This window comes from Antedon mediterranea, chromosome 5, assembly GCF_964355755.1.
Source record: "Antedon mediterranea chromosome 5, ecAntMedi1.1, whole genome shotgun sequence".
Classification (NCBI taxonomy): Eukaryota; Metazoa; Echinodermata; class Crinoidea; order Comatulida; family Antedonidae; genus Antedon; species Antedon mediterranea.
In genome coordinates, this window is record NC_092674.1 from 21,315,682 (window position 1) to 21,340,024 (window position 24,343).

Sequence of the window (24,343 nt, forward strand, 5' to 3'; positions counted from 1 at the left end):
AGCGCCTACCAGATTAGGCAATGAGAGTAAAGTATCTTGTCTAAGGATGCAATTAGTATGGTACAGATAACCTCGAACCCATGCCTATCACATGCTAGTCCGATATTACCATTACACCATCACTCTCCAGTATATACAGCACCCGCCACAATTTCTAGACGGTCTCCCATCCAGAACGCAACCGGGCCCAACGTTGCTTAACTTCGGTGATCTGACGAGAAGCGGTGTTTCAACGCAACGCAGTTGGAACAGCTAATGAATACATTAATTACTCTACTATACATTCCTAATTTTATGCAATTAATTTCACACACTGAAATAATTAATCATAATTTAGAAAATAAAGCAGTACATTAACTTTCAATAAAACAAGTTTTAAATTAATCTCTGTTAATTAATTTTTGTTATAGTTGATTCTTAAACAATCAATACTTGAAAAAGTTATAATAAAAAATTATTTTCTTTACCATAATAATATAATATAAAAAAACATACATACACTTTTTGCAGCAATATTAATGATATCGTAAAGTTTTAAAGAATGTTTATGTTTTATTTTAAGCAATGTCTTCAGTTCAAGATTTGAACATGTGATCCTGCAATTTATAAACAAGTGTTTAAACCACCAAGCCACAAAACCATTACGGAAAATTCCCAATGAGAGTTCAAATTAAACGTATTAAGCTGTATAGGTGGGCTGTTGGAACAACAAAGTTAAAGGCACAATCTCAATCAAAACAAAAAAAAAAGAATAAAAAATGGAATGAAGTTTATCATAGCAAATAGAAATTTAAAAAATAAATAAAATACAAACGAACACTTCTTAAATATTACACTTGTTAGTTCATTAACTAAAATTGCTAATTACAATTAAAATAATTACATTTTTATCTCTTCATTATCTTAAAAAGCTAGCTATGTGGAATTATTAGTAAGCTTTTGTTTCATGAGGGTAGATCTAAAGGGATGAACTACAGTTCAATAATGAACGTTGTATTTACTAGTAGATATATATGCATGCACATATTTCCTGAAGCGAAAGTTCACTATTATTTGTATTATGGTAGGTACAGTAGATGATACTTTACTAGAATATTGTAGCATGTCAACTCAATTGTTATGGCTAATATGCTTCAATTTAAAACATTTATTCAAAGGGTTTTTAATTCCTGCTGTACAAATACACTACCATACTCGCACGAATGAGCACCTGGGCGTTCATACCATTTTTTGGCATTTCATAGTATTCATTGTATCAGGGTATTTTTTAAACAAATGTTAATAATCAGGATTGTGTTTTGATATGAAAAACGCAGATATGCGACTATATACATTATCTATTGATCTAAAGTTGACATACATTTTCCACTTGCAAATGTATTCTAATTTCGTGCGAGTACGGTAGGTGATTGACCGCTGGCTGTTTCAGATGCGACTTTGTACAATTTGAACTCAATAAACAACTTTCTGGCTTTGGCATAACTATCTGGATTATCCTAATCAGTGTGGTTACCAATGTAAACATGTTTAAACATAGTCTTTGGTAATTCCTGTATACAAATCCTTACAAACCATAGACAATCATTCATAGTACATTTAACATACATATTGGTTGCATATTCTGTAGTATTTTCACACGTCAAATCCAAAACTGGCGCAGAATGTGGCCGAGACTCGTGCAGCTATTTAAGAATCCTCGTGATGTACTATATGCTGCTTTTGTTAATGTAGTGTTTTTTACACCCACGCTAATTCTTTTTTACTTTCTCTAGATGAATACATGATGTAATTAATCTATTAAAATTATTTTAGTATGTCAGTGAAAATGTGTTCATTCTGTGACCTGTAACGCTTCTGCTAAGGCCGTTTGCTGCTCTGTTGACAGCTGTGATAAACAATTATTCCAGACTACCTCGTTACTCTATAAATAAAAGCAGAATACAATCTAGTATACAACAGATACTGTGCTGAATTATGAACACAATACCTATTTAAATTTCAATTACTTATATTTTTCACGATAAATTTGAACTTGAATCGTAGGTCAATTGTAAAAAAAAATACTTTGATGGACCTAGTAGCGGGTTAATCTGAGTACTTGTATAAAATCAGAGAAAGACAGATGAGAGACAGCCTGAATTAGCTAGTGTTATATCTACAATAATAATTATGGTTGAAATATCTCTATACAAATTTTCATTATTGACTATATTCACTGCCAGTTCATTGCTCTGGTAACACTCATCTACTTCAGGCTTTTAATAGTATTAAATAATTTTAATTTACCTGAATGTGTCTGACAATTTCAACACAGCGCTTGAAAGTTTCTTTATCTTCAGATAGTGCATCTTTGGAAAAAGTTTCGGACAGAATCAGCAAGATGCGTGGCAGGTTTGAATTGTTCTCTCCAAGGACAACAGGATGGTTACTAAAAATAAATATTTCAATAGTTCAAAATTAAAACGGAATTTTAAAAACATAGTTTTGTATCATTCACAACACATTAAATAAGGAAAAACAGATAACATTGAACTTACGATTCCACAAGACTGCATAGGTATTGGTACACATGGACTGCTTCTTCTTTATCTTCCGTAAGTGGCAGCCATACTAACCAGTTTGGTAGGATTTCCATTGAGTTGATATTGCTATGATTTGCTTGCAAGATCTTTGCAACAGCGGCTATTGCGTTTTCAGTGGCACTAATGTTCTCTGGGGCTCGGGAGTTCTCGGCTGTGATCATTGTGGACAGTAGCGGAATGGCTTCTGTTGAGGTAAAAGGATACAAATAATTAATACTAGCTGAAACAGATTTAAATTTGTCATCACAGGTTCTTTAGACCTTCGAAGCCAACATACCTAAACAAGCATCAGCATACTCGGGTCCACCACATTTACCCATAATGCCACATCCGTAAGCACAAGCTTGTCGCACTTCTGGACTTTTGTCTAGTAAGAGTTCTAACAGGTGCCTCAGGAAATATGACTGGTACTTTAAGGATTGCTAAAAAATAAGGCAATTGAAAAAAAAAAAATTTAACACAAACTGGTAATAAATTGAGTAATGCATTATAATAATTATTGTTTAATTAGTAATACAGTATTGTGTGTATATGAATTTGGTAGGTATTTCAAGTAAAACAATTAATGTCCAAGGTTTTTATATTTTATAGAGGGCATTTATTTTAAATGATGTTCCTTGGGTGGCATTTATCAAAATAAATACAGTACTTTATTTAAAACTTTTTGAATTAAAAATTTCCCAAATAAGCAACAGGTGTACCACTTACCGATCCACAGAATTCAATAATGTCATCAAATATACATATCGCCCATTGGCGGTCTGTCCATGGTCGGCCAGGTTCCAGTAGCTTGGCAACATTCGGTAAAACGACCTCAAAGAATGGCAGTGAATCTGTGCCATGTGTTCCAATAAAGGAATGAAGAATATCAGAGATCTTGCTCAAGACGTATACGTCATCATCATCCTGCAATAAAACAGTTTGACAAAAAAAAGTGTGATGTGTCCAAATACGGGAGTGATATGCTTAAATATGGTAGTGATATGACATCACCATGTCCATATGATGATGAGATGTATGCTCCTTTACCTCATCTTGTAGTCCTTCTTCTACTATATCATCATAATCTTCATCTTTTCTTTGCTCTAAAAAATAATTAAAATATTTATTGGTATGTACCCTCCTTTAATCAACAGAATTTGAAATTTAAAAAAGTTAATAACACACCTAGAGTAGGTTCTAGAAAATTCATAAAAAGAAAAACATTTTGGCACAAATGGCGCATTGTGCTCTCTTCCAAGTTCCTGCCAATTCTGGGGAGAACACTGATGGCATGTCCTGTTGATACAATTTTGTACCAAACAACATAATTAAGGGGTTAACAGAATTACCTTGTCTTTCTTGTTGTCGTTTGAAATGATGCTCAAATAACTCATTGATTGCTTTCATTAGTTCTTCAATCTGCTGTTGATTCATACAGCCTTTGCCAAGAAATTCTATGCACTGAAAAATAAAGAAAAGCAAATCAGGACAACAAAAAAACAATAATGTTGGTTCAGGGATGTCACCACGGTGGTCGGCGATGGACGGGCCCGTCCACCACTCGGAATTTCCGACCACCATTTTCATGACACCGACCACCACTATATTTACACATGTAGATCGTAGCCTATTGTTCGTAACTTTTTGGGGGGAGGGGGAATCGCCGACCACCACTCATGACATGCTGGTGACATCCCTGTTGGTTCCAAGCCATGTATTTAAAATGTTCCATTTTACATATCTGGCTCGTGATAACTTTAAAGAACCCTGTACAGTCAGATGACAAATTGCAAAACGTTTCCTACTTTCTAGGAGCTTTATCCGATATTAATCTATATTGTTTTGACAACATTTGTAACACGACTACAGTGCTGATTTTGCCATTTTCCCCTAACTATGTGCAGAGTAGGGCATTACCATTTTGGCCCGTAGAAGATGGGAGATTAAAGTTGTTATACGAAATCTAGCATACTGCACTTTGAGATGGTTGTTACTGCATAAAGCGCATTACAAATACACATCTATTATTATATACATTACCTTTGCAAATGAATCCATATGCTGTTGAAGTATATCTACCTCTGGTTCAGTTTGAATAGCTTGCATTATGTTGGGGTAGATATACTGCCACATCTCATTTAAGTATTCCTCGCCTTTGATTTTAGCACACTCTAAAAGAACAGGTAGGGACTCTGCAGCTGTGTATCTAACTAGTGTGATAGTTAAGCAAAATTAAGTTTTCATTTTTACACATACTCAACTTGGGCCGTGCTCCGCACCCAAAACAAAATTATCGGTTACATTTTTAAGCAATAAAGTGCGTATGATCAGTCATTACCAAAAACAACCAGATCGCAACAATTTGTCCCTTAGGTCAAATGTTAAAAATTATCGCAATTATCGGTTAATTTTTCTCAAGAGGCATTTTATCGGTTAGTTATCACACCGACGAGATGCTTGTTCTTTTCTGTCCCTAGTTGTACTGCGCATGTGTGTTGCCTTGGAATTTAACTGACCAATCACAGTACACTAATAATTAAATAGCGCCCTCAACTAGGCAATGATAAAACTAATAAATCGTGAAAGCAAACCTGGTAACAACTTGTAACATTTTACGCAGATGTGAAATAGGTATAACTTGTATTTATAGGGCATGCCTGGAATAAGGGAAGTCAATTTGGGCAATATGTTTCATATTTGTCAAAAATCGTGAAAATTACTCGGTCAATATTATCGTACTCGAGGACATATACACATTACGATCCCCGCAGTGTTAGTCATGTGATGCAGTTTCAACCAATCACGTATTTACATAGGCTATGTAATATAAAAGGATATCATCATGAAAATAAAATTTGAGCAGAGGAACCATGATTTTCACAACTTGTTCTGTGTAATCTGCAAATGCTTCCTTTAATTCCTTTGCGTAACAGACCAACATCTGACAAGCTGTGCTTTTATCATCTAGACCAGATGTACGAATTCCAAAACTTTGCTAAAAATTCAAGTAAATACTTCATTATGCAATGAACAGGGTATCAATATTTGCTATTCTTCTTGTTACTCAATATCAATTCCTTTAAATTCGAGTTTAAAAAACATATTCGATCGTTGGTAAGGTTTTAAGATGACCAGTTTTCACCAAAGCCCTGACAACCCTACGGCTCGCGCGGAGGTTTCCCTTTCTTGCAACGATCGTATGACTATCATAGCTACGGCACCATGGATAATCACTATATCCATTTAGTGGGCATGTGATTGAAAAACAACATAGTAAATAAACAGGATTAAAAAATGTTTTACCTGGTCTCCTAAATTTACAAACTGCCATCCTTCATCCTCTCTCAGATTTTGAGCGTCTTCCGCTAAAAAAATTATTTATATTTATTACTTCTAATACAATTTCCTTTTTGATAAGATATTTAGCTATTGTAACTACTGGCAGATATTGCTACATAGTGGCTTGCACATTCTGGCCCATCATCTCTTTTTCTTACTGTCTAATAATGCAACCTCAGGCTTGAGGGATGCTGTTTTTAACAGTGGACCCATCAGCAATGGCAGTTATTGCTACCTAAGTGGCTTGCACATTCTGTCCTATGTCTATATCACCCTTTACTTACTGTCTAATAATGCAACCTCAGGCTTGAGGGATGCTGTTTTTAACAGTGGACCCATCACCACTGGCAGATATTGCTGGAATTCTTTGCCTAGTAGTTTGCACATTCTGGCCCAGGCTGAAATCATGTATGAAGTTTGAGGGTCATCATCCTCTAGTTCATTGGCATCTGTCTGTGTCTTTAGCAGCAGTTCCATAATGTCACTAGCATCTTGCAAAAACTATAGAAAACCAATCAAAACAATGCCAGTTTCATCGATACATGTAGAGGCTGCACTTATCACCAATTTCGGGACTAGGATTTCAGTTTTTATTTTAGTCTGTATGATAATGTTTGGGTCTTAGTTTGTAATTAAAAGAATCGAAGTAGATGTTTTGTAAGCTAATCATTAACACTATGAATTGGTACACAGAATATATCATAAAGAAATAAAAATAACTACATTATGTCTAAATATTCTTTCTTTCTTATTGTTGACAATTGTAAAAGTAATCTAAAGCCGGTTTCCATCTATTTTTTTGCTCGAATTGAAAGCATTTGATTAATGTGAATGCATAGCAATATTTTTATTCATTTATGTATGTTTATTTAAATATGTGCTACCAAACAGAAGTCGGGAATTTTAAATTCGCAGAAACATATTGACTAATGGAAAACTGGCTTTATTATTATTACATTTCTTTACCCAGGGTGCATTATTTTTTTTCCTATCCAATTAAAGCAGAAATCATGAATAGAGGGCGCTATATAACCATGCAGAGAGATTAAATAATTTGTGTAAACAGCGTTTGCCAACCGAAATGTTTGGTCTAGTGGTAAATGCGAGGTCTTTCAAAAACAAGTTGAGAGATTATTTAGAGGGTTAGGTTTAGTATATTTAGGAAGTAGATCAGCTATCTTGCAATTCTTTATAATAGAAAATAATTAAGGTAATGAATTATTGATTGTTACAAACTCAGCAGAGACTTAGTTATTAATAAATACATCAAACAATTTTGATTTGAAGACCCTTGCAGAAGTGTCGGTTCTAAAATTAATGGGCAAATTGTTCCATATATTTGTTCCACTAACACAAAAACTTATGAGATAACTCTCCTTTTTTGTAAAAGGGACTTTAAGTTTCATAACAGTGTACTCTCTTGTTTCACAAATTTTTGAAAGTGGCGTGAATAAGTTTGTCATGCCTATGGGTGCTTTAACTAAATCTCAATTCATGTAGACTTTTCATACACATGTAGGCGCTTACTTTTTGTTGCCCAACAGCTAAGCCAATTAGACTGATACACTCAATTGTCTTTCCTCGTAGTAATCTCAATTCTTTACTTGTGGCATGTTGTACTATGTTCTTTAGCCCAGGCATAAAGTTGTCATAGTATCGGATGAATTTGTCCTCAGCTGAATCGGCAACGGCTGCTAGTGTTGTGACCATTTGTTCCAGGACAAGTTTTGATCCTTTTTGTACTAGCTGCAACCGAAATAGAAAGCAATTTTATAACAATTTTGGAAAGCGCTTTTGCTGGTGCGATACTTGCCATGATCGATACCAGTACGGGACCAACAGTCGTATGGGACAAAAAGCCATGCAATATGCAATACACAGGATTCAGTAAATCCAGGTTGATCTTAAATTGTCCTACAACCACCAAACACAAATCATATAGCTAAAGTTGTAGTATTTATTTACCTTGCAGATAGAAAATAATAAATATACTAACAACATACTATTATGTATTAAGTTATGTGCACATAAAATCCAAAGAGCATATAATAATTGGGTTATATAATAGGTCTTACTCTACACATAAACGAGTCCATGATCCAATCAGAACATTAGAATGGTTCTGGTTTTATTCAATTCAAAACAATGCTAATATGGACCATAAAACTAAAAATAGGATACACAAAACTTACTTCTTGTATCTTAGAAACCAAAATTGAATGAAGTTTTTGAAGAATGAGTTCCAAGTATGGCACTATGTACTCTTTAGGACAATCCTCACAGAAGTTTACCAATGCTGCTCCAGCGTGGGCCTGCACTCTGGCATGGGCAAAATCATCCAATACTGCTACTAGGCCTGGAACAACCTGGTAAATACAAGTGAAACTGTTTGAGTTAAGCTTTCTCTACACTACCATACTCTATGTGATAAAAAATGTAATGTGCCCATATATGGACACGATGACACATCGTATCACTACCATGTTTGGGCACATCACACTTAGTTTAACATTGCTTTCGCAGTGTTTTAAGAGATAGTGTTGCAGCGCCCATGTGGCGGCTCTATATTGCTCTGTGCATAACAACTTCGTATCTGTTTGCAGATGGTTTTTTTCATCAAATAAGTTTTACTGGATGCTGGAATAGCAAATTGAGCACCATATATTCACAAATTTCTTATGTGGAAATAATCGTATCTTGGAGTAAATCGCAGTTGTTTTTCTTGTTGTTTCCTGAAGTTCAGCTAGGCCCTGCTTGTGCCTTTATTGTTTTAATTCAAACTCATCACTGCCCAAGAACAATGGTCTACTAGCATCAGTGGGAAGCTAGCCCTGTACTTTCAATCTGACTGTGCATATTGTTATGTAAATGACCTTGTACACCTCATGCTTGAAGATCTGCTGTTGTCATGCTAATTAGCTATAGCTCTGAGTTTCTTCATGGTTTACAGGGCTGTGTAACCAACAACAATAACAGTTGTGAACTTCCTGAAGAATCTTGCTTAATTATACAATCTTTTAAGTTGAACTCCAGTAGCTGTAGTATCCACCTATTACCAAGGAGGCCAAAAAGAAAAACCAGGCGTGGTACAAGAGCTGGGCGTGACAAACACACTAAAAACAATCTATCATTTCCGGACTTATCATCAAACTCTCTCTTATCTAAAAACAATATTAAATTTTGCAGTATTAATACAAGATCCGTTCGGAACAAAACAACAGAATTTGTGGATTTCGTTATCGAACATAATCTGGATGTTGTTGCCCTTTCGGAAACGTGGCTTAAACCAGAAGACACATCAGTTATAGGAAATATTACACCCAACGGATACTCTCTCAAACATGCTCCCCGTGCTGGTACTAAAAGAGGTGGTGGAGTTGCACTTCTTTACAAGGAAAGCATAGCGGTTAAATGTTATGACACGGGATTATTACCAAAATCATTTGAACTGCTAAATGTGGAAATAGTCAGCAATGCATCCTCAGTTTTCCTCGTAGCAGTATATCGTCCTCAAAGCAAATCAACGGGTTGCAGTCTAAATGTTTTCACTGAAGAATTCTCAACTTTGGTTGATCACTATGTATTGAAGCCGGCTCCCATACTATTCGTTGGAGACTTTAACATCCATGTGGATATGCCAAATGATGCAGATGCAATTCATTTTCGGAATCTACTTGTAGCAAGCAGTCTTCAACAGCATGTGTCTACACCTACACACCGACATGGTCATACATTAGACTTGCTGATCACTCGTTCATCTGATCCTCCCGTTTTCTCAAACCTTAATGTCATTGATGGTATATCAGATCACTATGCAATCACATGTAATCTCCTTATCAAGAAGCCACCCGTAATCACTAAATCCATCGAAACTCGTCATTGGAATGCTATAAATTTTGAGACATTATGTAAAGATATCACACAGTCTGATCTCGGAACTTCGCTCTCAAATCTTGATTTATCAAGTAAAGTACGACTATATGTCACCACTTTGAGTGAACTTCTTGACAAACACGCACCACCGAAAAAGAGAACAGTAAAGGTCCGACCAAACACTAGTTGGTATAACAGTGACATCTATGCTGAGAAAAGAACAAAGCGTAAGTTTGAAAAGAAATGGAGAATCTCTCATCTGGAAATAGATCGTCAAGCTTACATTGCACAGAAGAGGAATGTAAATTCCATGGTAAGAAAGGCAAAGGCCAACTACTACATTGGCTTGTGTGAAGAACATGCAGCAGATCAGAAAGGACTTTTTAAAATTGTTAACCAACTCCTTCATCATCGCCAGGTATCACCTCTCCCAGATAGTCTTTCTGACTTAGATCTTGCGAACAGGTTCTGTCAGTTTTTCACACACAAGATCAAGATCATCAGAGACGACTTCAAGATTGATGACATGTCATTTAATGAGCCTGTGACAGCTGTTCATCAGCATCTCACAACATTTACACCAGCATCTCAAGGTGAGATCCGCAACATTCTGATGAAATCACCAACAAAATCATGCAGGTTAGATCCAGTTCCTACTTCTATACTGAAGAAGTGTATAGACGCAGTCGTTCCAATAATAACGGAAATCATTAACCATTCTCTTAATACCGGCATAGTGCCAGATGAACTGAAAATTGCTCACGTTCGTCCTTTAATAAAAAAGCAAAACTTGGATCATAACACGCTGAAAAATTACCGCCCGGTGTCGAATCTTTCTTTTCTTGGAAAGACTCTGGAGCGTGTAGTGACATCACGCATTACTCCATATCTTCAAAAGCATAATTTAAATGAGAATTACCAGTCGGCATATCGTGCATGTCATAGCACGGAGAGTTCCCTTTTAAAGGTACAGAATGATTTGTTACAAGGAATGAATGATGGGAAAATAACGCTATTGGTGTTGTTGGATTTGTCAGCAGCGTTTGATACAGTTGATCACCAAAGACTGATAACCCGTCTGAGAAATCGCATTGGCATAAATGGTGTTGCTCTTAACTGGTTCCAGTCATATCTTACAGGAAGACGTCAGCTAGTCTGTATCAATGATGCATTCTCAGATGAAGCTTGCCTGGAATATGGTGTACCACAGGGGTCAGTAATTGGGCCTGGCCAGTTTTCCATTTATACGCTTCCCCTTGGTGACATTATTCGCAAACACAGTCTACATTTCCATTTCTATGCAGATGATACACAGATTTATGTGTCAGTAAATCCAGTGCAAAGGGATGTTGCTGCAGCAATCAGTAAGATGGAAGCCTGTATAGAAGATGTTCGCAATTGGATGACAACAAATTACCTAAAGTTGAATGATGGAAAGACAGAGTTTATTATCGTCGGGTCTAAATGTAACATCTCCAAAATCAACATCACACATATCAGAATCGGAAACTCTAACATCGCTCCCTCATCGGTGGTCCGGAATCTGGGAATCATGCTGGATAGTAATCTCACTATGGAAGCACAAATAACAACTGTATCCAAAGCAGCATGCATATCGATGAGGAACCTTGGTCGTATTCGCGGTAATCTTAACAAGAAAACAGCTGAATTGATTGTACACTCATTTGTCACTTCTAAAATTGACATTGGTAATGCCTTGTTGTTTGGCATACCAAAATCTCAAATACAACGTTTGCAGCGCTTGCAAAATATGGCAGCTAGAATTGTAACTTATACAAAATCAAACGCTCACAGAACTCCTGTCCTGATGGATTTGCATTGGTTGCCTGTTCAACAACGTATTAAGTACAAACTTGCGTTGTTTGTATTCAAGATCCTAAATGACAGTGCTCCTGCTTATTTATCTGACCTTGTGGATCGTTACGAATCATCCCGCAGAGGCCTACGATCATTGTCACAAAACCTTCTTCAAGAGCGTAGAGCGAAAAATCAGTGGGGTCAGAGATCTTTTTACGTGTATGGAACAGCTTACCAGCAACAGTTAAATGCTCAACTAGTCTAAACAGTTTCAAGACCAACCTAAAGACGTCGCTATTCGCTGATGTTCTCGCACGTTGTTAATGCACAAAGCGCCATGAGCGCCACATGGGTGGAGGATACCGGCGCTATATAAGTTTTCATTTATTATTATTATTATTGTTAGTCACAGGATTAGGTACCTAAATCATGGTAGAATAAGGTGGATAAGAAGCACAGAAATCTGTATTGATATTTTTTTTATAATAACAGCCATATATGTTTTGTAACTTTTAAAGATTACTTTATTTTTTCTATTAATTTGTAATATAACCGAGTAACATAATTTATATTGTTTTACGAAATACAGAAAATTATTAAAATATTTTTTAAAAAACATTCATTGCTTGCAAGGTCTGTTTTAATTCATTGCCAGCAAAACACAATAATATATTTATGTTTTATTTATTTTTACAATGTTTAAAACATATTTTTTGGGTAAATAAAAAGAAAGAAACTGAATATGCAATAACTATAGTATTCTAAACAGTTAATTTGTATTGACAAAAAAGTGTGATGTGCCCAAATAAGGTAGTAATAAGATGTCATCATGTCCATATATGGGCACATCACATTTTGTTGTCACATAAAGTTTGATAGAGTAGACAGAGCTTTAATAATAATAATAAGCTTTATTTAATCACGGATACTTAACTCAACTAAAAGTTGTTTTTCAGTAAGACCGTGCTTTAGAGTATTTATACTTTATTCATAATCCTTAAAAATAACAACCCTTCAATTAACTACCCAAAACGGTTGCAAATTCTGTACACAAAAGCCATTGTTACCTACCTTTTCATGGAATTTTCGTTCAAATGTAGGAGCAAAATCTGTAGCCATTTGTCCTAAAGCATTACATGCCGCATACCGAACTCGCGGATGCTGAACAAAAATAAGGAAATTTAAAAAATCAAGGCAGGAAAAATAGACTCTCAAAATATTTATTATATCTATCAATGTTTCCATTGTATTAATGTAAGAAAAGAACATTATTATTTGGAATACCATTTCTTTGTATTTCTAGGTCATTGAAGTATTGACTTGGAAATTAAAAAAAATGATGGAAGTTTTTTTAATGAAATTTTACATAATTTATTTCAGGGTAAAGAACATTCAAGATTATAAGTGTTAAAGCATGTTGATTTTGTGATAGTGTGTATGGAATGTACTTAATATAGGCTTAATAATTAATTTCAATAAATAATAGAAAACTAAAAATGACCGTACCGGGTCAGCAAGATAGGGCAGAACAGAGTCAACAATATTATTAAGAACAGCCTCCATTTGTGTATGGCATCCTTCCCCAACTGCTGATATTGCCATTAATCCAGCATGACGATATTTCCAATCCTCTGAAAGGTGGAACAGAACAGAATATAATTCAAATTTTATTGAAATGCTTCACAAAAAAGACAGCATAAATAAAAATAATTCTATATTTAATACAAAATATTTTTAACAATTATTATCAACACTATACTGTATCTTTATTTAGAAGAAAACCAAGTGAATGTACGAGAATGCACCTTATATATTTCGTTCAGGTATTTTAATGTTTTCTTGATTTGTATTGTGTTGTGTACGTAACACTCTCAAAAGAACAACACATTTTCTATGTATATATATGATAAAATAAAATAAGCAAAACGCTAAATAAAAAAACTATACAGTAAAACAACTAGAAAAATTAGCAGAGCTTTAGGGCAACACTAGCCGTTCATCAGTGAAAACGATATATATAATGAACTCATTTTGAAACCCAATTGATAGCAAGTGGTAATCTATACTAACATCTTACAAGAATGTGGCCAGGACTGGGAAATGTCAAAATGTAATTGTGTGTAAAAAAAGTGAATATCATCTAACCATTTTGAAGCATTTGTGGCACTGTTGCTATTATGTGTGGTAGAATGAACTTGCCACCAATACCACAAGCAAACCTATCGAGGGCGCTTTCTCCTGTTACTGCGTTCGTGTCAAAATCGTCATCATCGACCTCATCACTATCTGCCCAATCAGGATCGTCTTCTATGTCAACCATCATTGCAAGCATTTCAGGAACTAATAACAAACAACATTCAGAAATAAAATATTAGGAGACTTATAAAAGCGTGGCAAAACCATAGAGAGTGCTAGCATTTTTAAAATCTAAACATAGAGGGCGCTATATCTAAACCATCAATCATCGCATTGTGGTAAACAATGGATATGCCCGCCACACATAATTGAATATGCATTTTTCTATAACTAGCAATTTTTGTTGACAGTTGAAAAATTTCAGAAAACTTTAGAAAAGAAGTTAGTTTGATGAAGTTTGTCAACTCATAGAATCAAATAACAGTCTTTGGGTGTTTTGCAGTCATCATGTGATGCTTCAGATAGACAAAATGACAAACTTCAGTCTAGACAGGAATCACAAACTTTAAAAGACTCAAAGTTTTGTAAAATTTGCTCTATGTAGTCTATCATACAGAGGAAAATCTTTAGACTATTTACCTATTGTTGGTATAAAGTCTTGTTGTTTTCTCATCATAGCTGGAGCAGTCTCTGATAATGTTACAATAACCTCTAATGCTAGTTGACGCCAACTGTCTGGTAGATTTTTATTAGATGTGATCTATATAACCAAGGAAATAAGAGTTCAAATAGATTAAAATAATATTATTTTACTTTGTTTCAACATGTAGTGATAACAGTTTAGGACACATTTCCCTGCAATTTTTGATGTTTGTAAAAACAATGCATTACTTCAACGGTAAGGTACCAACATTTACCTAGCTATATTGTCAAGTTGCTGAATTTTTTTTTTTGGCAAAATCCAGTAAAATACAAATTGCTGATTTTCCAATCGACTCGTGAACCAAAAGTATGAAATAACAATATCAATTCGTGCTGGTATTTATAGCGGGCAGTTTAAGTTATTAGAATCGTTTTCCTAGTTTAAAGACAAATACAACAACTTACTACAAGAAACATGGTAAGGACTTGTGGTAGATGTGGTCGGATCATCTTTGGTACAGTTTCCACAAGTTCTATGAAGGCCTTTAGCAATGCATCGTCATCTTGCTGACCAATACATAACTCAACGGCCTAACAAAAACAAAGTATTTAAAGTCAGACAAAAAGTAAACTACAAAATAAACATCAGGAGGCTTTGATAGTAACCATGTGCAGGGCATTTTTTATCGCAGCAATGCTTCGTAGCCACGAAGCTGGATCGTGGGAAACGTTGCAGTAATTCTTTGCTGTACTGTAAAGGTAAAGAATTGTATTATCCTCCTCTACCTTAACTGGAAACTGAGGAAATTTTGATTAGGCCTTCTACAAATATTAGTAAGTCTTCTATTCTCTAGTTTTAGAACTAGACATTTTTATACGTTATCAGGTAGAAATTTCAGAGCGGAAGATGACACGAAATATCAGCAGACTCCCACGATTGTTGCGAGTGTTGGGAGATCTGTGTAAACTTACCTTCAACAGCCCTGGTGTTAGGTATAGAAAATGTTTTTGAGTAGCTACGTCCTTTCCTTGATAGAGAACGAAAGAAATAGTTGCCCTTGCAGCCATTACTTGTACCTAAAACAATGAGTATATATGCCAAGTTAGCTAGAGTATTGATGAATAAGTGCTCATCTCCAAATTCGCTATTACAAATATGAACACTATGTTTGAACACTAATGGTATTTTTGTATGCAAACTAGGCTGCTGACTATCATATAGATAGCTCAAAAGATGGAAAGCCTGTTTTTCACTAAATTAATTTGTTTTTGCAAATCAAAAGCATCAGCATATTCATATTACCATCTCTTCTTTCTGTGACAAATTCTAGTTCCTAAAAACACAAATAAGGGCTCTTTCATGAGCACTCATGCGAATCGAAAAGCTCAGTAGATATGCGCAGATCACAGATATTTGCTCTTGTACATTTACTTAGTTGAAAACAGGCCTATTCTACGAGGAAACGCTGCATTGTTTTACAGTGGCCAAATCAACCTCACCATAAATTTGTTACAGGTAATTTTAAGCGTCACAGTTAAACTCTAGCTGTATGAAAATTGCTATCAATGGATAGTTAACCTGCAGCATCCTAGTAGTATAGACATGGAAATTGATAAAGATGAATACAAGTTACTTACTTCTAAAGAACCAGTATCCTTAAATACAAGTTACTTACTTCTAAAGAACCAGTATCCTTAAATACAAGTAACTTACTTCTAAAGAACCAGTATCCTTAAATACAAGTAACTTACTTCTAAAGAACCAGTATCCTTAAATACAAGTTACTTACTTCTAAAGAACCAGTATCCTTAAATACAAGTTACTTACGTCTAAAGAACCAGTATCCTTAAATACAAGTTACTTACTTCTAAAGAACCAGTATCCTTAAATACAAGTTACTTACTTCTAAAGAACCAGTATCCTTAAATACAAGTTACTTACTTCTAAAGAACCAGTATCCTTAAATACAAGTTACTTACTTCTAAAGAACCAGTATCCTTAAATACAAGTTACTTACTTCTAAAGAACCAGTATCCTTAAATACAAGTTACTTACTTCTAAAGAACCAGTATCCTTAAGACTCTGTTCCAACATCTGTTTAATCACTTCGATGTAATGACTTTGCTTATTGCCAAATATTCCAGGGAAATTACTAAATTCAAAATAAATAAACGTTCTTAAAATTGTATTTAAAACTGTAGAAAAATGTGAATAACCTTGGAACTTGTAATTTGAGGGTGTACTATAAACAGTAATTGGGTCATCCTGTTTTTTTGTGTCCACAAAATAGAACATTGTTTTTGTCCCTCCAAAATGACCGACATTCCTCTCATCCCCAATTCCATGCTAAGACCTCCCTCTTAAGCCCCTTCCTACCCGTCCCCATTCACTCTCTCTCTCACTAATACCCCTTTCACACCAAAATTCTGGAGACACCAGAGGGTTTATGAGCATTCAAAACCTAGCAACTCGTGGGTTTATAAAATAAAAGTGTAAATACCACCCTCTATTTTCTTTGTTTACTTAGTGACGATAACATTTTTTTTTTTTTTTTTATTAATTTTAAAAGTCATATGTTTTATTTATTATTTTTCAGACCCACTATATGTTTTGTAGAAATATTTAAAGTATTTTGAAATAAAACTAAAGCAATGATTGGTCGTGTGAGGACGACCTTTTGACCTAAAAACTCAAACTGGAGTTTGATGTTAGTACCTTTTTTGCTTTTGGTGTGAAATATGTAAAGGTAAATATGTATGCCCTCCCGAATGAATTTAAATAAATGTATAATCTAATGTATTGTCTGTTTATGCAGAATTTACTTATTTTATGCAAAATTGAATTGAATAAACTCAATAAATGCAAAACAAAAGAAATCTATAATAAAAAGTTGTTTTTTTTAAAACTTGTTCAATGGAACGGTATACACTACTACAACAATTAGTAAGTATGACCTAGGACAATTCTTAAAAATAAGTAGTTTGGTGGTAGGAACTGCCCTTCCTCATCAATGAGCCTGTCAAAGGAAAGTGGTTGAAAATAGCCTAAAAACAATATTGCTTACTTAAACACATTCAGGGCACACTCTCTGTTGACAGGATTACTTGATGATGCATTTTCGAAGAGAAACTGAAGAACTTCCGGCCAAGTATTATTTCCATCATCATCTAAATAAAAAACAAAAAAAACTATAGTCCCTTGATTGAACTTTCATACAGTGCAGAAAGAAAAAAAAACCTGAAACTTTTCTTATGAGTTGGCTTTGTAGGTAGAATATAAACCGTGTTATTAATATTTAAAAGCTACATTTTGCTTTAGCTTCATAAAATCTTTCATTGGACTTGGTTCTATAAATTTTAACCTCTATAAACAAACATTTCAAAAGAGTTTTCTGTAAATTACTCAAAAAACATCATAACAATAGTTTTTATCTTCTTAAAATGTTTACAGTATGTAATTGTTAAATAAAGTAAACATTTATTAGGCAGGTTTGTTTCTAAAAGGAAATAAAGTATGATTTTTTGTACTTATTTTATTGTTTATTGTTTTATACAGTATTTCTTTTTATGTATTTTGCTTAAATATTATAGGCGCCCTCATGAGACAAGCTAATTGATTCTAGTGTGGGCCCCAGTTATTGTCAAATAACTGAATAAATGTGTATGAATGAGAATGTCTAAGCCTTATGCTATTGTACAATCCTCCTCTAGAGAAAAGTTTGTTTTGGATAATTCAATGAGAATGTTTGTAATTGTTTTTTTGTAATTTTTTTTGTGATGTAATATTAACAATAAAATCATAATGTGTCATCTGTGGATGGATGGAGTTAATCACAGAAAGGTGATCACATGAAACTGGACACACTCTGCCACCTTCTGGTCAACTACATACAATTTGAACATTGTCTTCTCACCTATTAGACTTCTTGACAATTCTGCAATCGTGTCACAGATTCTTCGTCTCACAAGCGGCTGAGTTTCGCGCTGTAAAGCAGCCAGCAACTGAACTTTGGTTGCGTTTTGTGTTTCAGGCGGCAAGGTTGGCCAGTCACTTTCAAAACTTGTGCTAAGAAATCGGCGCAAGAGAACGGCAGCAAATTGCTGAAGCTAATATAGAATAAAAGTTTAAAAATACGATTGATAATCAAATAATAATGTATATATCATTCACCAACTTTAAAAAAAATGATCCAGTTGGAAAATAAAAAAGTTTTTAAATTAATTTTTATGAATCAAAAGTGGGTGAAGTTTGAAAAAGTTCGGAGTTCGTTCCAAAAAGAGGATGCAACAACGGAAGCAAGCATGCCACCGTAAGTCTTAGTCCCGAAACAAGAAAACAGATAGCAATGATTTGTCAGAGGAGCAGATGCGATAAGACTGGAGTTACATAATAAGGAACAAGTTAAATAAACATATCAAGCATTTATAGGTTATATTAATAGGTTATAGTAATAATTATTATTGAATTGTAGTTAGCATACATTACCTCTGGTGCCAATGAGTCTGTCTGAAGTGCAGTGACAAGGTATGGGATTTTCTTGTTTGCTGGTATTGTTTCATAGGTTTTCTAAGAAAAATTATAAAATATTAAAATAATATTGTATTTTTTCCACCATGCTACATTAAGCTACTTATTATCTAAATTTTTAACCTAGAGAACAAGGCCTAATAGATTAGGCTATGAATGAGGTAGGTGCCACCCGGAGAGGTAGAAATTCTCATATAACTTTTCTAGACCAGTTTTTTCTGGGGAATCCAAATATATTGGGTAAACGGGCTGTAACCTGAGAACTTTCGCGTGAGGGCGCTTTTTTCAAAATGGCTGCCAGTTACAGTAGACTATGATATCTTGGCAACCACTGGTCATAGAGAGTTGATTTTGGTGTCAAATTATTCGGAATGTACATGTTCCTATTTGATGTAATAGAACATTTTGTCAGAAAATGGCCGGAAATACCTCTATTGACCTTTGACCCAATATCTAACAGATATCATATCTCCGTAACTACTGGACACAGAAAGTTGTAATTGGTGTCAAACTCTCCAGAATATAGATGTTTATATTCAGACTAATAGAACATTATCTGTAAAAATGACCGGAAATAACGTTACTGACCTTTGACCCAAAATGCAAGACATTTCTCCTATCTGATCACGTTAATCCTGTCAATTAATTCATTTTGTGCCAATTGGACGTTGACATTCTCATATTATTTTCTTGACCAGTTTTTCATGTGCAATCCGAGTAATATGAGATAAATAAGCCATAACAAGGCCAAGAATTTAATTCTTTTACTACATACATGCTTCCCTTTAGTGTTTCAGTCTGTATGTCGTGTATTAATCTTCAAGATCGCTCACATCACTGCAATCTGAAAAGTCTTCATATTCATTATGTGTAAACAGTTCCTGGACATCAGTGGGAATCACTGTCTCAATCCATTTAGGCTCCATTTGTTCGTTCCATCCATTGTGTGTACTGTTGTTGACAAAATCATTGACGTCTGCTGATTGCCATTCTTTAGTAATGAAGTTTGCTCTAAGTATATGAAACTCAAGGGTCTGCTGACATAGTGGCAGTAATGATATATCTGTAATCTTGTTGTGTCTGGAAAACTTTCTGTTGAAGATATCATATCTTGCTTGATTTACACTTTTCCCCTTCACTCCATACAATGGTGAAACATACTCTTCAAGTTCCTCATACAACTCTTTTGATGGAACATCTGACACTCCAAGGTTGCAGAATGTGTCAACACATTTTGCTTTTGATTCCAGAAGCTTCCAGCAGGTACGTTTTCCTTTCCGAACGAAAGCGGAGTTATACTTGTTACCTGTGAAAGCATGGAATCCAATAAGGGATGATTTCTGCGCTTTTGTTAAATCAATGTCACTCAATTTCAGTACATTTCGGTATTTTCCAGTGTTTGTATCAATAATTACCCTCTGCCCATCATCTATGAAATGAGATAGTGAAATGACTGGAATGTCAAAGTCTCCAGAATGGGAACGAATTATTGCTACGCCTTGATTGTTATTTGTTAAAGCATGCTTTGCATGCAGGATGACTTTCGTGTCGGCTTCTTCTTGGCTACTATTAAGCTCCGGAACCAATACAACATCTCAGTTAGTAACGTAGATGCATTCTTTGTACGATGAAAAGTAGATAACATCACTCCTCATATCTGTTAGAATGCTTTCTTTCTTTGACACTAGTACACAGCGAATAAGCTCAATCAATCTGGTCTTGTTTTTGCCGTTGGCAAGGAAATTGTTAAAATCACGGGGCAACTTTGATATTTTTGAGCTTACAATTACTTTTGGTGCAACACCGCGTCTGTTTCTCGCAGTGCTCGACCAGGATCCATAACATCATCTCACTTTATTTTCGAATAGTGGGAAGAAACTCGAAATCAAGGCAAATGGGAAAGTAAGAGTAATATAAGCTAATCGGGATGTTTTAGGAAAGCTTCTGGCCACCTCAACAAAGCATGGTAGAATAATTGACTTTAAGAAAGCCTTTGAGTATCCACTTACCCCTGTCTCGCTAAGCCTTGCTAATGCAGATGGGACAAGACGAACAACTCAGAAAAGTGTCCTAATGGAAATTCTCATCGAAAGTTCAACAGATGTTATAGATCCTGGTCGGGCACTGCCAGCAAAGGCTACTGTCATTGCCTATGTTGTTGACTTGATGGCATTAATCAGAACATTTCAATCTTACCCTGATACGTACGAGGATCTTGTAGCAAAGGTTTTCAACAGCATCCCTAAAGGATACAAGCGTGTTGATATTGTTACCGATGCATACCTGCCAAAAAGCATTAAGTCTGTTGAGAGAAACATACGCGGTATTGCACCAAAAGTAATTGTAAGCTCAACAATATCAAAGTTGGCCCGTGATTTCAACAATTTCCTTGCCAACGGCGAGAACAAGACCAGATTGATTGAGCTTATTCGCTGTGTACTAGTGTCAAAGAAAGAAAGCATTCTAACAGATATGAGGAGTGATGTTATCTACTTTTCATCGTACAAAGAATACATCTACGTTACTAACTGAGATGTTGTATTGGTTCCGGAGCTTAATAGTAGCCGGAAGAAGAAGCCTACACGAAAGTCATCCTGCATGCAAAGCATGCTTTAACAAATAACAATCAAGGCATAGCAATAATTCGTTCCCATTCTGGAGACATTGATATTCCAGTCATTGCACTATCTAGTTTCATAGATGATGGGCAGAGGGAATTATTGATACAAACACTGAGAAATACCGAAAGGTACTGAAATTGAGTGACATTGATTTAACAAAAGCGCAGAAATCATCCCTTATTGGATTCCATGCTTTCACAGGTAACGATTATAACTCCGCTTTCTTTCGGAAAGGAAAACGTACCTGCTGGAAGCTTCTGGAATCAAAAGCAAAATTTGTTGACACATTCTGCAACCTTGGAGTATTAGATGTTCCATCAAAAGAGTTGTATGAGGAATTTGAAGAGTATGTTTCACTATTGTATGGAGTGAAGGGGAAAAGTGTAAATCAAGCAAGATATGATATCTTCAACAGAAAGTTTTCCAGACACAACAAGATTACAGATATATAATTACTGCCACTATGTCAGCAGACCCTTGAGTTTCATATACTTAGAGCACACTTCATTACTAAAGAATGGCAATCAGCAGACGTCAATGATTTTGTCAACAACAGTACACACAATGGATGGAACGAACAAATGGAGCCTAAATGGATTGAGACAGTGATTCCCACTGATGTCCAGGAACTGTTTACACATAATGAATATGAAGACTTTTCAGATTGCAGTGATGTGAGCGATCTTGAAGATTAATACACGACATACAGTCTGAAACACTAAAGGGAAGCATGTATGTAGTAAAAGAATTAAATTCTTGGCCTTGTTATGGCTTATTTATCTCATATATTCGGATTGCACATGAAAAACTGGTCCAGAAAATAATATGAGAATGTCAACCTCCAATTGGCACAAAATGAATTAATTGACAAGATTAACGTGATCAGATGGGAGAAATGTCATGCATTTTGGGTCAAAGGTCAGTAACGTTATTTCCGGTCATTTTTACAGATAATGTTCTATTAGTCTGAATATAAACATCTATATTCTGGAGAGTTTGACACCAATTACAACTTTCTGTGTCGAGTAGTTACGGAGATATGATATCTGTTAGATATTGGGTCAAAGGTCAATAGAGGTATTTCCGGCCATTTTCTGAAAAAATGTTCTATTACATCAAATAGGAACATGTACATTCCGAATAATTTGACACCAAAATCATCTCTCTATGACCAGTGGTTGCCAAGATATCATAGTCTACTGTAACTGGCAGCCATTTTTAAAAAAGCGCCCTCACGCGAAAGTTCTCAGGTTACAGCCCGTTTACCCAATATATTTGGATTCCCCAGAAAAAACTGGTCTAGAAAAGTCATATGAGAATTTCTACCTCTCCGGGTGGCACCTACCTCATTCATAGCCTAGTCTATAATTGATTATAAATAAGTTTATTTTAACCGACATTTATGGTAATGTACTGTCTCTATAAATTAATAATAATATGGCCTACTACTAGGCTTAGGCCGCCTATCTTAAATAAAACTTTATTATTAATTATTATAAATTCTAATAAAAAGAAAAATGCTGTTTGTAATTATATACTGTAAACTGTGCAAGTGTTCTTTGATTTTCCATATTTGTATTTATGAATATGCAGCCGATTATTATGAAACGCCATCGCTGCCTCCGGCAGCAAACTTTAATTATATTCGGCTCTTTTACCATTACGTTCGGCTCTTTTAGCATTCGGCGCATTTCTATTTGGCCCATTTACCGTTACAGTGTACGTTCGGCTCTTTCAGCATTCGGCGCATTTCTATTTGCCCCATTTACCATTACGTTTGGCTCTTTCAGCATAAAAAAATGCCGATTTAAAAAGAGCCCAACGAAATGCAGAAAGAGCTGAATAAAAAAGGGCCGAATCAAAAAGAGTCGAACGTAATGGTAAACTATGGGCCGAATAAAAAAGAGCCGAATGCTGAAAGAGCCGAACGTAATGGTAAAAAATGGGCCGAATAAAAAAGAGCCGAATGCTAAAAGAGCCGAATCGAACGTAATGGTAAATGGGCCAAATAGAAATGCGCCGAATGCTGAAAGAGCCGAATGTAAATGGTAAATGGGCCGAATAGAAATGCACCGAATGCTAAAAGAGCCGAACGTAATGAATGGTAAAACTAAAGAGCCGAATAGAATTAAAGTTTGTTTATGCGATGGCGTTCCATAGATTATTGTTAGAGACATCCATGCATGCTGTAAGTAATACAATCGCTCTTCAAGCACACCAGTCAGGCCATGCCTTGATTTAGGCCTAATGTCTGTCGCATGGCATGTGTCATCTTTCGTCAGAGAACACCCCCACATTCGCTATCATATCAAGAAACGCGCATGGGCACCAAAATATTACCACATGATGCCAGAGAAAACCAACTTTAACAAAGTTTCCATGATTTTTTTTATTATAAAATTTAAACAGTCAATAGAATTAAGATAATATTACCTCTGAGTTTGATCTGATATCATTGTCTGGGGACATAAGTGTCCCCAAAAGTTGATTAAATTGAGGCTGTTGGTCTGCCATACTTTCGCGGTTTTACCTTTGACCACCAAAAAGGAGACTGCTGCGCAATTGAGATCACCACTAAGTTTATTTATGACATACGCATATTGAGATAAAACAAGCTGAAATTTAATCAAACCTATACCATAATTACTTTTATGAGTTATATTTATAATATAAATGACAAATATTGTTTCAATAACACGGTTTACTAATAAAGTTAACAGCAGTGTAAACTATTACTGAACGAGGTAAATTTCCAGGAAAATAATACTGATTGTAAAATGCGGAACAAAGAGTGGCACTGCATATATACCTAGAGCAGTGTT

The 24,343-nt window shown here is 35.2% G+C and overlaps 1 protein-coding gene across 1 annotated transcript; it reads right to left on the minus strand.

The window, feature by feature from the left end:
- Positions 1-245: 245 nt before the first annotated feature.
- On the minus strand, positions 246-24,148 carry LOC140049519 (importin-5-like). Its single transcript, XM_072094415.1, has 24 exons — positions 23,955-24,148; positions 18,859-18,939; positions 18,287-18,479; positions 17,438-17,540; positions 16,429-16,525; positions 15,345-15,449; positions 14,838-14,963; positions 14,370-14,490; positions 13,740-13,934; positions 13,101-13,225; positions 12,666-12,755; positions 8,096-8,269; positions 7,431-7,649; positions 6,188-6,404; positions 5,868-5,929; positions 5,403-5,559; positions 4,605-4,777; positions 3,914-4,025; positions 3,612-3,667; positions 3,291-3,488; positions 2,860-3,004; positions 2,538-2,766; positions 2,287-2,428; positions 246-1,921 (listed from the first exon to the last, which is right to left on the minus strand). The coding sequence occupies exons 1-24, from the start codon at positions 24,033-24,035 to the stop codon at positions 1,832-1,834; spliced, it is 3,291 nt and encodes a 1,096-aa protein (XP_071950516.1). The 5' UTR covers positions 24,036-24,148; the 3' UTR covers positions 246-1,831.
- Positions 24,149-24,343: the final 195 nt, after the last annotated feature.

What these genes read in the sequence shown, in the direction of transcription:
- LOC140049519 (XM_072094415.1), bottom strand. Translation starts at nt 24,035, where the DNA reads ATGGCAGACCAACAGCCTCAATTTAATCAACTTTTGGGGACACTTATG. An exon ending in TAACACCAGGGCTGTTGAAG is followed by an intron (nt 14,964 to 15,344) that starts GTAAGTTTACAC and finishes TGTTTTTGTTAG; the next exon opens with GCCGTTGAGTTATGTATTGG. An exon ending in TTGTAAATTTAGGAGACCAG is followed by an intron (nt 5,560 to 5,867) that starts GTAAAACATTTT and finishes TTGAATTTTTAG; the next exon opens with CAAAGTTTTGGAATTCGTAC.